General features: G+C 37.6%; 2 protein-coding genes across 2 annotated transcripts; one reads left to right on the forward strand and one right to left on the reverse strand.

The window, feature by feature from the left end:
• Positions 1-4274: 4274 nt before the first annotated feature.
• Positions 4275-6602, forward strand: LOC147853454 (polyprenal reductase 1-like). The gene is made up of 6 exons (XM_087331906.1): positions 4275-4426; positions 4840-5111; positions 5346-5556; positions 5634-5735; positions 6204-6275; positions 6376-6602. Exons 1-6 carry the CDS (start codon positions 4331-4333, stop codon positions 6478-6480), a joined length of 858 nt encoding a protein of 285 aa, XP_087188032.1. The 5' UTR covers positions 4275-4330; the 3' UTR covers positions 6481-6602.
• Positions 6603-8562: 1960 nt separating this feature from the next.
• NADK3 (NAD(H) kinase 3) lies at positions 8563-11661 on the reverse strand. Its single transcript, XM_087331873.1, has 5 exons — positions 11507-11661; positions 10054-10299; positions 9507-9587; positions 9250-9401; positions 8563-9154 (listed from the first exon to the last, which is right to left on the reverse strand). Exons 1-5 carry the CDS (start codon positions 11594-11596, stop codon positions 8779-8781), a joined length of 945 nt encoding a protein of 314 aa, XP_087187999.1. The 5' UTR covers positions 11597-11661; the 3' UTR covers positions 8563-8778.
• Positions 11662-14849: the final 3188 nt, after the last annotated feature.

Consider the following 14849-nt stretch of genomic DNA (forward strand, 5'->3'; position numbering starts at 1 on the left):
GAGTTCAAGAAAGCAATATTAGCGGAGTTCGAGACGGAAGATTTGTCGAGGATGACTTGACATGCCTTGATGAAGTGGATAGAAAAGAAGAATAAGAGGATGAGCGCTTCGAGGGTGTAGGACGAGTTCGACCAAATGTTTCGTCGTCTCCCCGCCACGAACCAAGTGTTGCTTGAGGAGGACAAGACTTTGTACTTCTTGAAGGTTGTGGACATGAAGGATAGATGAAAGTTGGGGACTCTCCTCGAAGATGATACCCAAGCGAACGGGCTTGTGGCGAACTGGGTGGTTGCGGTGAAGCAAGCATGCAACAAGATCGACATGCGTCATCAATGGCTTGATGATATTGACTTGGTAAGACCAAGCGTAGAAAAATCAAAACCATCTAAAGAAGTCGAGATGCCTAAACAACGCATCCAACATGAAAAGAAGATTGATGATGACTCGAGGACGATGACGGTCATTTCAAAGGAGGACAAATGTTTTGGAACATGCGTCGTGTGCGAAACAACAGATGATGGAGCAAACCAAATCGAAGCTTGCATTAAGGGAGATAAAGAGTGTGAGATCGACATGATGAAGGATCTCGCCACTAAAATCAACATCGAGGAGGCGACTATGAACAAGACAATAAGTGTTGACAATGATCACGACCAGATTTTCTCCACACATGTTCCGGATACTTAGGCAGTTGTGTCAAAGAGCCAACGTGAGACCCAAGAGACGGAAGGTGTCGGCGAGGAGCAGAAGGTCGAAAAGAATACATGTGACGAAGAGAGAAGCATAATCGAAGCTTGCTCAATCAAGAGGGTCAATGGGTACGAGGCCCATGAGATTGAAGAGATAGCCATAAGAAATGACATCAAGTCAGAGGTGGCTATGAAAGAATTAATGGCAGATGGCCACATCGAGGATTCCTTCACAGATGTTCCGGAGACTTGGGTAGTTGCAAAAAGCCAACATGAGACCCAAGAGATGGAAGGTGGTAGTAAGGCAAGATAGAGTGCACAAAAAAGAGGCCGAGCCAAGCACAGAAAGGGATGACAATGGCCAAGTGGGCCATGTGGATCCGAAGGATGTGGTCTCGACATCTATTGTAGAGGACAATGGATGCGAAGCCTATGTAATGGTTGATGAGGAAGCCCCAAACGACAAGGTCAAGGAGGTGGGAGCGAACATCACAAGAAGGATAGACAATGACGACGATCAAATTTTCTTTACACTTGTTCTAGAGACTTGGGCAGTTGCGTCTGAGAACCGATGTAAGACCCAAGAGATGGGAGGTGATGGCGAAGAACCGAAGGTCGAAGCTAATACATGCGACGAAGAGAGAAGCATAATAAAGGCTTGCTCAATAAAAAGGATCAATGGGTACGAGGCCCATGAGTTGGGCATTAATCGATGTAAGACCCAAGAGAAGGATAGTGACTGGGTTAAAGTTGATGTGTGCAACAAAGAGTTTGAGCAAAATATGACAAGGGATGGCGATGGCCAAGCGAGCCATGAGGATCCGAAGGATGTGATCAAAACATCTATCAAAGACACTATTGTGAAGATTGTCAACAATAACATGAGATTGTACCATGAAAGTGGACAAAGTTAGAAACATAGAGCATGGTTGCGTAAGGATCTCGAAGTGGGCATGCACTTGAAGGTACTGCATGGGGTAGTCAATATCATTATTCAGATAAAGGCTTGGGGAGAAAAACACAAAACAAAAATGTGTGACGGGTCAAAGTGCCTTGAGCAAGGAGACGATCGGGACAAAGGTGGAACATCCATAAAGCCTAAACGGATATGCTCGAAAGAAGAACAAGGGACCATGACAACCGGTCATGGTAAATCAAAGAATGAGCGAATGATATGGTGGATTGGGTGGCGACAATGGTTCGAGTGAAAGGAATAGACATGCTTGAAATGGAGGAATTGTAACGATCACCGTAGCTGAAATCTCACACTCTCTTTTCTTGGCACGTACCAGAGGACGTACAATTTGGTGGGGGTGGATGTCATGAAGATTTTCGGCAACAGTGTGAAATTTGTGTGAAACGAACAAAATCAAGGTGTAATGTGTACTCAAACATTTGCAAATATAAGACTAAAGCCTAGTAATATTTTGAGCATAGAAAGAGGTGCAAGCAAGGCTTGAACCTTGCACCTCCAAGATAAGAAACAAATTAACTTACCACTAAAGCCACTACTAAGTGCTTTAGAATTTGTATATTTTCTTTTTATATTCAATATTTTGTAGGAAGCAAACATATAGAAACCGGGGGCACAAAACTGTGGTTTTAGCCCATGGTTTCGGCTCGAGGTTTTAACCCATGGTTTTAGCCCATAGTTTTTGCATGGAGAGACCTATAAAAGCCTATAGTTGGGCTTGCGTAAGGGAGGCAAGTGATGTAAGTAAAAAAGAAACTTTTAATCAAAGATCTGAGTTATCCTAATGGTGATGTATCTTGTCTCGTAAAACTAAAGTCAAGGGTTCAATCTTTATCTCAATCTCTCTCAATCTCTCTTCATCCATCTATCTATCTTCAATACTTTCTCGTTTACGTTGCTAAAAACATCGAATCCTTCCGGTCCAGGACGTCGGTGGTTCCACTTCATTTCGTGAACACGCGAGGATTTCCTCAACAACACAATCCCCAATATCTCAGAAATAGAAAAACGATCTCCATCTCTGATTTTGGGTAAACTTGTGTAAATTGTGCAAACACCCACTGTCTAGGTGTTAAATAACACCGTGATAAGACCTGCCAAATTTGAGAAATGTAACTCCAAATTTGACAAACAATCGAACATTGTATAAATCGATGAGTACTATCTTCCATTTGTACAATGCAAAAGAAACAATTACCCATTGCTAATCCATGACACTTTAGAGCTAATCCCAAAGGCAATCCTCCAATGAAAACTCTCCAAATGAAGACCTTTGCTACAAGTGGCAATTTAGAATGCCAACTACGTTGTAAGATCTGCCACCACCCATGATCAGATTTGTGTAATCTTCATTCTTCTTCAGCCTTAGATGATAACCATCCAAGAGACTCAACAGAGAAATGATACAAAAGAATTAGTAGTCACTTGTAACAATGACGTTTGCCAATCAATCCACGGTTGTTCTCTTGTATGTATAGGTAAGGGACCTTGCATCAATGCAATATTTTGTAGTTGTTGCCAAATAAACCCATAATTAGGCGAAATGACTCTCTCTCTCTCTCTCTCTCTCTATATATATATATATATATATATATATATATATAAAGGACTTTGCATCAATGCAATATTTTGTAGTTGTTGCCAAATAAACCCATAATTAGGCGGAATGACTCTCTCTCTCTCTCTCTCTCTCTCTCTCTCTCTCTATATATATATATATATATATATATATATATATATATAAAGGACTTTGCATCAATGCAATATTTTGTAGTTGTTGCCAAATAAACCCATAATTAGGCGGAATGACTCTCTCTCTCTCTCTCTCTCTCTCTCTCTCTCTCTCTCTCTGTATATATATATATATATATATATATATATATATTGTAATTACCTTACCTTAGCAGTAAGTTGTTACACTACGTCTTGTAGTGTCTAACCTCTCTATTGCAATTTGCATACTTTATTCATATCTCTAAATTCATCTCTCTTTGTCTCTCTCTCCCTACGCGTCTTTCACATACACTTACACACACAATTTTGAGAAATGTAACTCCAATATCTGACAAGCAATCAGACATTGTATAAACCGATGAGTACTCACACACACACACACACACTCACTCACTCACTCACTCTCTCTCTCTCTCTCTCTCTCTCTCTCTCTCTCTCTCTCTCTATCTATCTATCATAATTACCTTACCTTAGTGGTAAGTTGTTACACTACAAGCACTACGTCTTGTACTGTGTCACCTCTGTATTGCAATTTGCATACTTTATTCATATCTCTTAATTCATCTCTCTCTCTCTCTCTCTCTCTCTCTCTACGTGTCTTTCACACGCACTTACACACATTCTGGCTGGGATGGGACGGGGTGGGGTGGGGTGGACCTTGGGTTTCATATAATTTCCAAGGAACCAACCCACCACATAAAGAAACACAACAGTTCCTCTATTTTTTTTTTGGTGCCATAAATACAAATAATGTCCCACAATTTCCCCTCATGCAAAGAATTAAAAAACCAGACAGATTTCCTACATACTTCATACATACACACTTTCAGCGGAAAACCTCTTCTGCATGGTCATGTCCATGGCGATGGAAGCTTCTGCCCTGCCTCCTCCTCTAACTCTGGCAAACTGCATATTCATACCTCTCATCCTGGTCATGTCTTTCTCCCTCTTCCCCTCTCCTCTTCAAACATTCCTTCACTCCCTGCTCTTCAGAGGCAAGCGAGTTATATCATCACCATCCCCATTTCTTGTAAGTATCCACATACACATGCATGTAAAAGAAATGTGCACACACATCAATCCAGCTCTACTTCTATTCTTTTTCTTTTTCTTTTTACTGTTTTGGTTCAGAGGTTTCTTATTATGTTAAAATGGCAAGTTACCATTTTTTTGGAAACATATTTGTTTTGTCATTTTCGGAGAGGTTCCTCTCTATCATTTTAGAGAGGTATTTCACTGTTTTAAAGAGACTCTTCTCCCATCACTTCGGAGAGTTGTGGTTTTACCATCTAATTGTAAAAGGTGTCTTCAGCATTTAAATTACAGAGAGGAAACCTACCGTTTCTGTTGTGATATATGTGTGGAAGTATTTGAAGTGGATGATAATGTTCTGACTTGCATTTGGTTGAGGGTAAACATGAATGCGTGTGTCTGTTTATGCAGAGGCTAACAGTTCCACAGAGCTTCTTTATACACTTCTACATACTGGGGACATTTTTCAATAGCTTGCTTATCTTGATGATTCTTTCCTACATATTTTGTATGCCTTCCTTCATGGGAGAGTTTAAGATGGGAGGGAAAGAAGCATGGAGATCTCTTGTATTGCTGTTCCTCTTAGAGCTGCAAGTTTTGAGAAGGCTCTACGAGAACTTATTCCTCACAAACTTCAGCCCATATGCGAGAATGCACATTCTCACTTATCTCTTTGGCATATTGTGAGTTAAAAGTGCTGCTCAACCTTTGCTTTTTTAAACTCATCACAGCAACATAAAGTTTATATGCATTACTAATCCTGTGTTTTTGTTCGTTTCATGGCTATAATGTTGGTCTTTCAAAAATCTAATTTCGAGTCATTATGATAAGTGATGCCGTGCGTGCACGAGGTGTGTGTGTGAGGGCCATCTTATTGAGGCCTTTATCTTCATTGCTAATGTTTGTTTTATGCATAGATATTACATCTTGGCGCCTTTATCATTGTTTCCAAGGGCAGAGGAATTTCTCGTAAAAACATCACGAGGGCTAAAATCCTGTAGGCGTGAGGAATTTCACATCAATATGGAGGCATGGAAACCCTTTCTTGAAATAGGCTGGCTTTATTGGTTAGGTGGTGCTATGTTTATCTGGGGTTGGATTCATCAGTCTCGGTGTCATATGATCTTGGTAAGTCTCAATGAGCATAAAAAAATCTTTCTCCTGTATTAAATGTCAACATAATGGTTTCTAAATCCTCATTCCAGGCTTCCTTAAGATCAAAGAGTAAAGAAGATCGTGATGCTTACAAGATACCATATGGTGATTGGTTCGAATATGTCTCATCAGCACATTACTTTGCAGAGTTTGTAAGTATTGTGCAAGTCGACAATTTGCATATACATGTAGAAAGTAGAATGTCATCAATCTGTCCCATCAGCATGTCATTACTTTGCAGAGTTGAAGAGTCACATGTACATGTAGAATGTAGAATGTCATTAATCCAGTTTTCTTTTCAAGGGGATGCATGTAGTAGATGCCATTTTGTAGAGTTTGTATGCATGATTAAGTGAATAGAATGGGTCTTGATATCTTGTTTCAAGTAGAATGCATTTAGTACATTTCTGACATTATTGTTTTTGTCAAGTTTCTTTCAATATAAATCTTTATGATTTTTTCATCCACATTGTGACCTTAAATCGGTCATGTGTATCTGCAGCTTTACATTGATGTTTTGCATACATATGGCATCATTTATAATGGTTCATATGGATGTGTGTTGCTATGAGCAAATTTGGCACCCACAGTAAATTGTCATTTTTGTGTCATTTTTGTAGGTAATGTATTTCAGCTTTGTTGTCGCAACGGGGGGGCAGAACATCGATACTTGGCTCTTATTTGCGGTTGTTGTAAGTTTGTTCTCTCCTGTTGAATATTTTTAGTTTGAACTCCATATTTCTTTTGTTTTCTCTCTAGTCTGAAACAAAGTGCTCTCTGATGTGCTTACAGGTTCTAAACCTTTGGATTGTTGCCATTGATACACACAAATGGTACAAAGCAAAGTTTGAAGACTATCCTTTATCTCGTAAAGCAATCATACCTTTCATATATTGACTTAAGTTAGCGTTGTCCTTGAACATTTATGTTTCCATTTCAAATTGTTTCATGAGACTCTTGAATCACGTCTATCAAAATTTCCGAAGACATTAACTGAACAGTGTTTCTCATGGTTTAAATCGATGTTCGACACACAATTCTTTGTTGTTACTGCTTTTCAAAGAACAAATTTGAAAGCAAAAATGTATTTGTGGATGAGAGGTTGCATTCTTCAATGTCGCAATTTAAAAATAGCCAGAAAGTGGGCCAAGTCATAATGTATTGGTCAAAATCAATTATCCAAGTCAACTGTGGAAAGGCAATGCCAACAAATCCATGTGATGACGTGCAAAATGCAACAGAATAGAGACAGAACAATTCCATGTGATGACATAAATGGAGATTTTCCCAATAAATTTGAAATAATTCCCAAATAATCCATATTGTCAAACATCATCATAAAAAATCGAGAAAAGTACTAGGATACCCTTGGAAGTTCGTCTATTTACCAGAATGCCTTTGGAAGTTTCAAATTTACCAAACTACCCCTATGTCCAAAAAATTACACTTTATAGAGTAATTATACACTCAAATCTACAAGTCCTATTTACCAAAGATTTGAGTGTATAATTATTTTATATTAATAAAGTGTAATTTTTTGGGCATAGGGGTAGTTTGGTAAATTTGGAACTTCCAAGGGCATTTTGGTAAATAGACGAACTTCCATGGGTATCCTAGTACTTTTCCCTAAAAAATTTCGTAGCTAGTTTTTACATAATCCATTCACATGAGCAAATACCAACCTTATTTATATTGAAATTAACCTAGTTAACATAACAACAATGAGGAAGCTCATTAAATTTTAATATTATTTTCATAGCATAATCATAGTTTCACAACCAAGAACAAATTTAGAAAAAATAGCACCCTTGCTATATATCTATTAATTTCAGATTCTCTTTTCAAACCTTCCACTCTGTCTCCTAATCATACATCATTGTTAGATGTGTTTGGATTCCATATGGATCATGATTCATATTCTTGCACTACCTCACATATCAAACTTCAATGAGCACAATTCTTACCACTATTTAAAGCAGCCATACACCTTTGAATACCAAGAGAAACATTTGCACCGTTAAGTTATTTTGGTTGCAACAACAAATTTTGCTTTTTGAGCCAAATTGACATCTGAAATATGACAATCTTGATATATTGAAAGGGTTTGCATTGTCACCTCTAGATGAATCGTAACTGTTTTTGGATGGGTCTTTGCCGTATGACAGAAAGTTATTTGACAAGCCATGCAACTTACAGCCATTGATCGAGCAAACTACACATCGCCATGGATCCAAAGTTTCAGTTGAGACTTTCACAAAATTTACTGCAATCCAAAGGGGACAAAAAATACACATCAATCTTGTAGTTGAAGAATTTATATTCCAAACTGCAAGCTCTTGGCACTAGATAGAGATTATTGAGAAACTTCTTGTAGTCAAAAGAACTCATACATCAATCAAGGGCAAGATTCTTGGCAGCTCCTAGAGTTACTAGTGCATGACCAAACTTATAAGGATTGTCATGCATCATTGATTTTTTTTTCACCTAGCTCATCATACTTGAGTTCCTCAAATCATTAGGGAAGACAACAATAGGGTTATTATATTTGAGTCTTTAGGCACAATAGTTCACGCTATTCATATTATTTGGATAGATCAGTAACAAAGAATGTGTACTTTTATTTCATAAACAATAATGTACTAATTACAATGTGTAGAAATACAATTGATAGGGAAGCAAATCCTATCAACCCATCAGGGACTCCCTTATGACACTGATCTGATTACATACTAAAGGAAAAGTGAACATAAACTTTTATCTCTTGTGAGGCCTTTTGCTGACGCTACCATTGCTGCCCTTATTATTAGTTCATTCGTCATGTCAGAGGGTTTATATCTTGGTCCATCTATCTCAATATAACATTTGCAACCTAAATCAGAAAATATTGACAAACTTACAAGTGCACAAATTAACTTTAAAATTTGGGCATAATACCTTGATATATAAACATTGCTTCACAGATGTTACAATCTATATCAATGCAGTAAAATAATCAATTATGTGAAAAACTAAATGTTTTCAATAACAGACAGGTAAACCTTACAGGAATATATGACACAATACCAACATAAAGCAGTTACATATAAAAACTCTTGAGATATACACAACATAAATGATATTATGCGACCAGGAAAAGACTCATCCTTTGAGAAAATCTGGCGTTGAAGTGGTATTTCGATACCCATAAGAACTCAATCACAGGCATGAAATTTCATCCTTTAAAAAAATCTGAAGTTGAGGCGCTTCTGTCGAGAACTCAACCACATCTCCAAACCCAACACTGAAATAAAGATGTGATCCATCAACATAAGCATCCCCTTGTCTGCTACTGAACTTAACACGCAGGAATTCATCCTCTCTAATAAACTTATGCATGTAAGGTTGATGCAATGGATGAGGGTTGATAGGCTCTCTGACCATATACTGTAAATCTGTAGATGAAGATGTCATAATACATCCACCAGCAGAATGCATAGCAGCAGTAGATCCAATTGCTGTGCATACACGTAATCCACTTGATCGAGCATGAACTAGTGGCGACATAGGCTTTTCAGAACCCCTTTTGTATGCTCTATAACATTAAGTAAAGAGAGCATGTTTACCGGAAACTAGGCACAAAACAAAAAAGGCAAAACAATTGGAGCACATCACATCCTGCAGAAATACCTTAATGAGCATCTTGTTACAGCAGCAGGATTAGGATGCGCAAGTAGAACATCATTCAAGGCATACATACGCAATGGCTGCCCATTAATACATGTGAGTATTCTTCTTACATGTAAAGGATGTATATTCCCTTCGATAATTTCCTGCAAAACCTTTTGAAAAACACGTATGCTGGCGTTAAATAATAAAATTGATAAAAATTTCTTGATCTGTGAATTTGTACCATGCCAGCACTGTAGTCTAGGTATTTATTTTACTTGTTCAAAGGTGTCTTTTGTTGCAGCACATAAGTAGCCAGCACTTCGTGTTGCATCATACTCTTCAAGTTTTTCCTCTACCTGGAAGAATAATTACTAATATATTTCAATTTAAAACCACGTGCATTGAATGCATCAAGAGATATTGTACCGAGAAGAGCACAGTAAGTGTTTGTAAGTCATTTTATCAATATCAATCAATTCTTGTATCAGATCATATAAGAGAGAGATGTAGACATGATCATCACAACAGTTCTAAATACTAAAAAGTAGGGCAAAATAGGGACAAGTCAGAACACAAAACAATCGCGAAAGCACATAAGATCGTATTAGAGATATATAATCTCCTCGATTATTCTACTGCTTAAAGGGAGAAACCCGGCGTAAGAAATTAAGTAAGATAACTTTATAGGTATGATCTAAAAGAAAACAAAATCACATAAGAGTAAGACAAACGTAAATAGCTATTCAAAAAACAAAATTGTGGGTACATATGATGAGCAATCTTCCAAACAAGCATATGGGAAATGAAGAATAACTGCTTCACCTCATTCCATTGGGTTGGATCTGAATTAACTCCAAGGACAGGAATTGAACTGTCCAGGAAATGGCTGGCTTCCAATAGAGTCCCATCACCACCAACAGTGATAACAAGATCAACATCCTTGATGGGTTCTCGCAGCTCATCCCGAAAAATAAGCTTCAATGAAATATTCCTACTTTCAAGGACATCCTTACACTTTTGAGCTGCAGCCTCGTGGATTATATGTCGATCTTGAAGGTTGCTCTCTGTCTAGCAAAAATGTTGAAAAAAATTAAATGTGTATTGAAAGGTTCAAATGGTCTAGGAAATTTTCTCAAACAAAATTTGTATGTAAGCTTGAAAAATGGCTGTATATCCATTAATCAACAAATGAAAATAAAATCATCATCACTGAATATGAATGTTTCATTCCATGTTGAAGTAATTGGAAAATACAAACTCAAAACAAAAAAACGCCCAAAGTTGTCAGGAAAGTGACAACCAACTGTGTGCTTCACGTTTTTGCTTATAGACCAAAAAATAGCTACACAATTTAAAAGAATCAGCTGGCAAATAGAACAGTCAGAATGATATGCAATAGATCGATTTATTGCAAAATACAAACTCAAAACAAAAAACAAGTTATGCACATCGATAGATTCCATAGACAAGAAGAAAACCCAAAGTTGTCAAGAATGTTATAGACAGTTGTGTGCTTCACCTTTTTTCTCATAGAACAAAAAACTGCCACATATTTTAAAGAATCAGATGGCAAATAGAATAGTTCGAACGATATACAAGAGACCAATTGATTCTCCACAACAGAAGACACCATGGAGATATGTATTCTTAAATGTTAATAAATAGTATCAAAATGTAAACTAAACATATGCTTCAATTATTATCTCTCAAGGTATAACCAGATATTTTGTTGGACAATAATCAACAAAGAACATAAAACATAAAACACATAAGCTCTGAAACCATAACCTAGAAATATAAAGTCAGATGCTTCTATATTTGGTAAACACCAATACTATGAGAACTGATTTATTTCCAGCTTCCAGATTCATTTATTAACAAAATGCACTCAACGTGTGGGAAGAATGCTCTGTAATTGATCGAATCGTTAACCAAAATATGGCTCCTATATAACAGCAAATATGTGAACGAAAATTAATGGAATTTATATATACAAAATACATGAATTCTATGTTTTCTAGTCTAACAGGTTTGTGATAAGAAAACATGCAATCAATTTACAATCCGAATTCAGACTCTCCATACAAGAACGTGATCAAAGAAAATCAATCAAATTGTATTTATCTGTCGAGTATTTAGATTGTCATAATTAAACTTTTACATTTTTGTAGGCGTCGATTGAAAACCCAAAAAACAAATTTGCCGAATTCAACGGCTTATACTATAACAAGGAACAATGTATGAGAAGGGGAAGAAGAAGAAGAAGATTGTTTACCTGGTGCAGAGCGGTAATGGAGGATTCGTTGTGGCGCTTAATGTAGAGATCGTAGGCACTCCGCTTCAGAAGGAGGAGAACGCGACGCATCACAGAAGCAACCAGAGTTTTCTAGACAGGATTTTAAGGCTGTGTTACCAGACAGATTGTTTTAGTTAGGGCTTTGTTCTTTGAAAATTGACAGGGGGGTTTAGGGCTTTGTTACTTTGAAATTTGACAGGGCTTCTTCAAGAGAGATAGATAGATAGATAGATAGATAGATTATATTATCGTCTTCGGAGGTCAAATATGACCTATGAGACCAAAAATATTACATTTCACGTGATATGTGTGAAAGTGAGTAGTGACTCTCGATGTTCAAGAACTTTACCAATGAATGTTGCAATCGAGAGTGCACATTGTGGTTGTGAGAGGAATTCATGCAAAGATTGGGCTCGATCGAAGAGATGTGTAAAGCATGGTCGAATATGATCAAAGGCAGAGCATTGTATCAAAGTGTGATACTCAGACTCGCGAACTTGTTTAGGGCAAAGTGCGCATAACCGACCACTCTCATCACTTATACCCCAACGCCCTGTTTCACATCGCAATGCATGTGAGCTAAGTCGCATGGAAGCAATGGTTCGAATGGAAGATAACGGTATGGGCTCTAACATGTATGGATGTGTACGATTTCCCCGTTCCGCGAAGAATATGGTTTTGTAGTTAGGTGCAACATGTGTAGTATAATGTGTGAAGCGTGAGCCTCCACATTTGTCCCATGTCATGATACATTGGCGTTGCAAAAATGCCTCATTTACAGAGGAATCTAATGATGCATCATGAAGCAAGTGTCTCGCATCCCATCTACTAAACCATTTTTCTATATCTTGCATCCAACCGGAACACAAAATTTTGCTTTTATGCGTCTTTTGGATCTTTTTGCTTGCTTCCCACGCAATTCTAGGAAGTCGATGTGAGGGACTTTTTTGAACCTTAAGCATGTATTCAACAACCCTTTCCATGGCCATGATCTCAATGGGAAGCGATCCCGTCTCAAGGAGGAGGAGGGTATAGGGCGTTTGTTTCTTAACTTGTAGAAACTTGGTAAGAAAATGCTTTTGGACATTTTCAAACTCTTTCCACATAGATTTAGGGATGCTACCGCCCCATACTTCCACCCCATAGAGAAGAACCGGTGTCACCAAAGTGTCGAAAAGATATTTCTTGAGGACCCAACACTTAATATCTCCAAGATTGCATGTGTTCTCAAATGCATAGTATGCTCGCTTGCCCGCCTCTAAGCGGCGTGTAGCACATTCATTCCATCTATGATTTGAAGGAACTTCAAGGCCAAGATATTTGAAGCTTTCCACACATTCAAGTGGCTCATTGTTGTACATAATGCATGGTTTATCTCTTTTTTGGCTCTTCACAAGCATAATCTTTGTTTTAGAGCTATTGACACTTAATTTAGTATGCATACAAAATTTTTCCAATGCCTTCATAAGCTTTTGTGCATCTCCTAAAGTATTTGCAAAAAGCACTACATCATCTGCATATAGCAAAAGCATAATCACAACATTCCCAATGGCAACTTCTTCAACACATTCTTCCTTTGCAAACTTGGTAACCATTTCTTCCAATTCATCAATGCATAGACCAAATAGTGTTGGTGAGAGTGGGCATCCTTGCTTAACACCAATAGTGCTTTTGAAAAAATCTGAAAGTTTATCTCTCATGCGCACACAACATATAACCTTCTCATAAATTCGGGAAATTGCAAGCATATATTCACTTGGCACCTCAAGTTCTTCCATTCGCCTCCAAAGATGCTCACGAGGTACCATATCAAAAGCTTTCTTGAAGTCTACAAAGCAACAATATAAACCTTTACCTCTAAGGCGACTTTCCTCCATTAATACTCGAAGGGTGATAAGGTGATCAATGGTGCTATGGTGTTTCCGAAAGCCAGCTTGTCCATAAGCTCTCTTACCACTTTTTTCAGCCCATACACTTATCTTTGATTCCATTATACATCCAAATAGTTTTGCCATTAATGAGCCAACCATGATGGTTCGATAGTTGTTTACATTATTTATATCTCCACCTTTATGTAAAGGTTTGATCCAATTTGTAGTCCAATCGTACGGCATACCATGTTGCAATGCATCATTAAACATATCGCTTATCCATATATGTGCTTCCTTTCCCGTCCATTTGAGCATTTCAGCCTTTATACATTGAAGATCGCTTGCCTTTCGAGAGGCCAATTTCTTAAGTCCTATGCATATATCTTCAATTGTAAAGAAGGGAGGCATATGTGAAAGAGAACCATAACACATCATCTTTCCGGCAAGAGATAACTCATATAAATTCTTACAATGCATAGACAAGTCGTGAAGAGTTAAGTCACCATAACTCTCAATACGTTTTCCCTTTAGATTTCCCCAAAATTTAGCACATGCATGTGCTTTCTCTTGCGTTTGGATAAGTTGTTGAGTAACTTCCCATATTCTTCTCTTTCTTTGAATAAGCCTTTTATACTCATGCAAATGCTTTTGGTAATTCTCTTTATCCTTAACTACATCCAAAACCATAAGGCACTTTCGAGCTTCATGACATTCTTTATCAAACCATTTTTTCCTAAGTTTCTTGGTGCATTTCCAAGATGTGCGATTGGTCGAAAAACATTTGTTTGTACATGAGAGAATGACTTTCTTGAAAGCTTCCCATTTGCATTCTAGTGTGGCACCATGTTGTATCTTTGTCATTTGTAACATATCCTCAACCATCTTGGAATACATGGGTGCTCGCTTAAGGTTCATGCTCAAGTGCGGTTGTTTATTATCTTCAATAGCCTTCTCACAATCAAACCTATGCATACATTTGAGATCGATACATAAAGGCCTATGATCGGATTCCGGTGTCCATTCACCAAGTGAGAATTTATGTATACGATCCAAAATACATTCGGAAAGTAGCACATAGTCAATCACACTATTTCCATTGTGTTTTCTACATGTAAAACCATTAGTGTTGGGCCATAAGGAAATACCATTTGCAATAAGCAATCCGGTACTATTGCACATTTGTAGGAGTAATTTCCCAAATTGGTCCGGATCTTTTTCATCGCTAGAAGAGCGGTTATACATTTGCATATCCTCTTGCATCCTTGAGATATGTGGCATGAAAGATTCTTGTGAATCAAGTTGGAAACTTCTTGTACGAGCATTCATGTCACCAAAGACAATAACTTCCCCTTTGGATTTGAAATAAGCAATATCATCTTCTAGATTGGCAAAAGGTTGATCTTTATCCAAACAAGCATAAAAGTTAGAATCTTGATGAGGGATGTAACATC

Source organism: Azolla caroliniana, unplaced genomic scaffold, assembly GCF_043228905.1.
Source record: "Azolla caroliniana isolate FFs.n. ecotype wild unplaced genomic scaffold, voAzoCaro1.0.p SCAF_16, whole genome shotgun sequence".
NCBI lineage: Eukaryota > Viridiplantae > Streptophyta > Polypodiopsida > Salviniales > Salviniaceae > Azolla > Azolla caroliniana.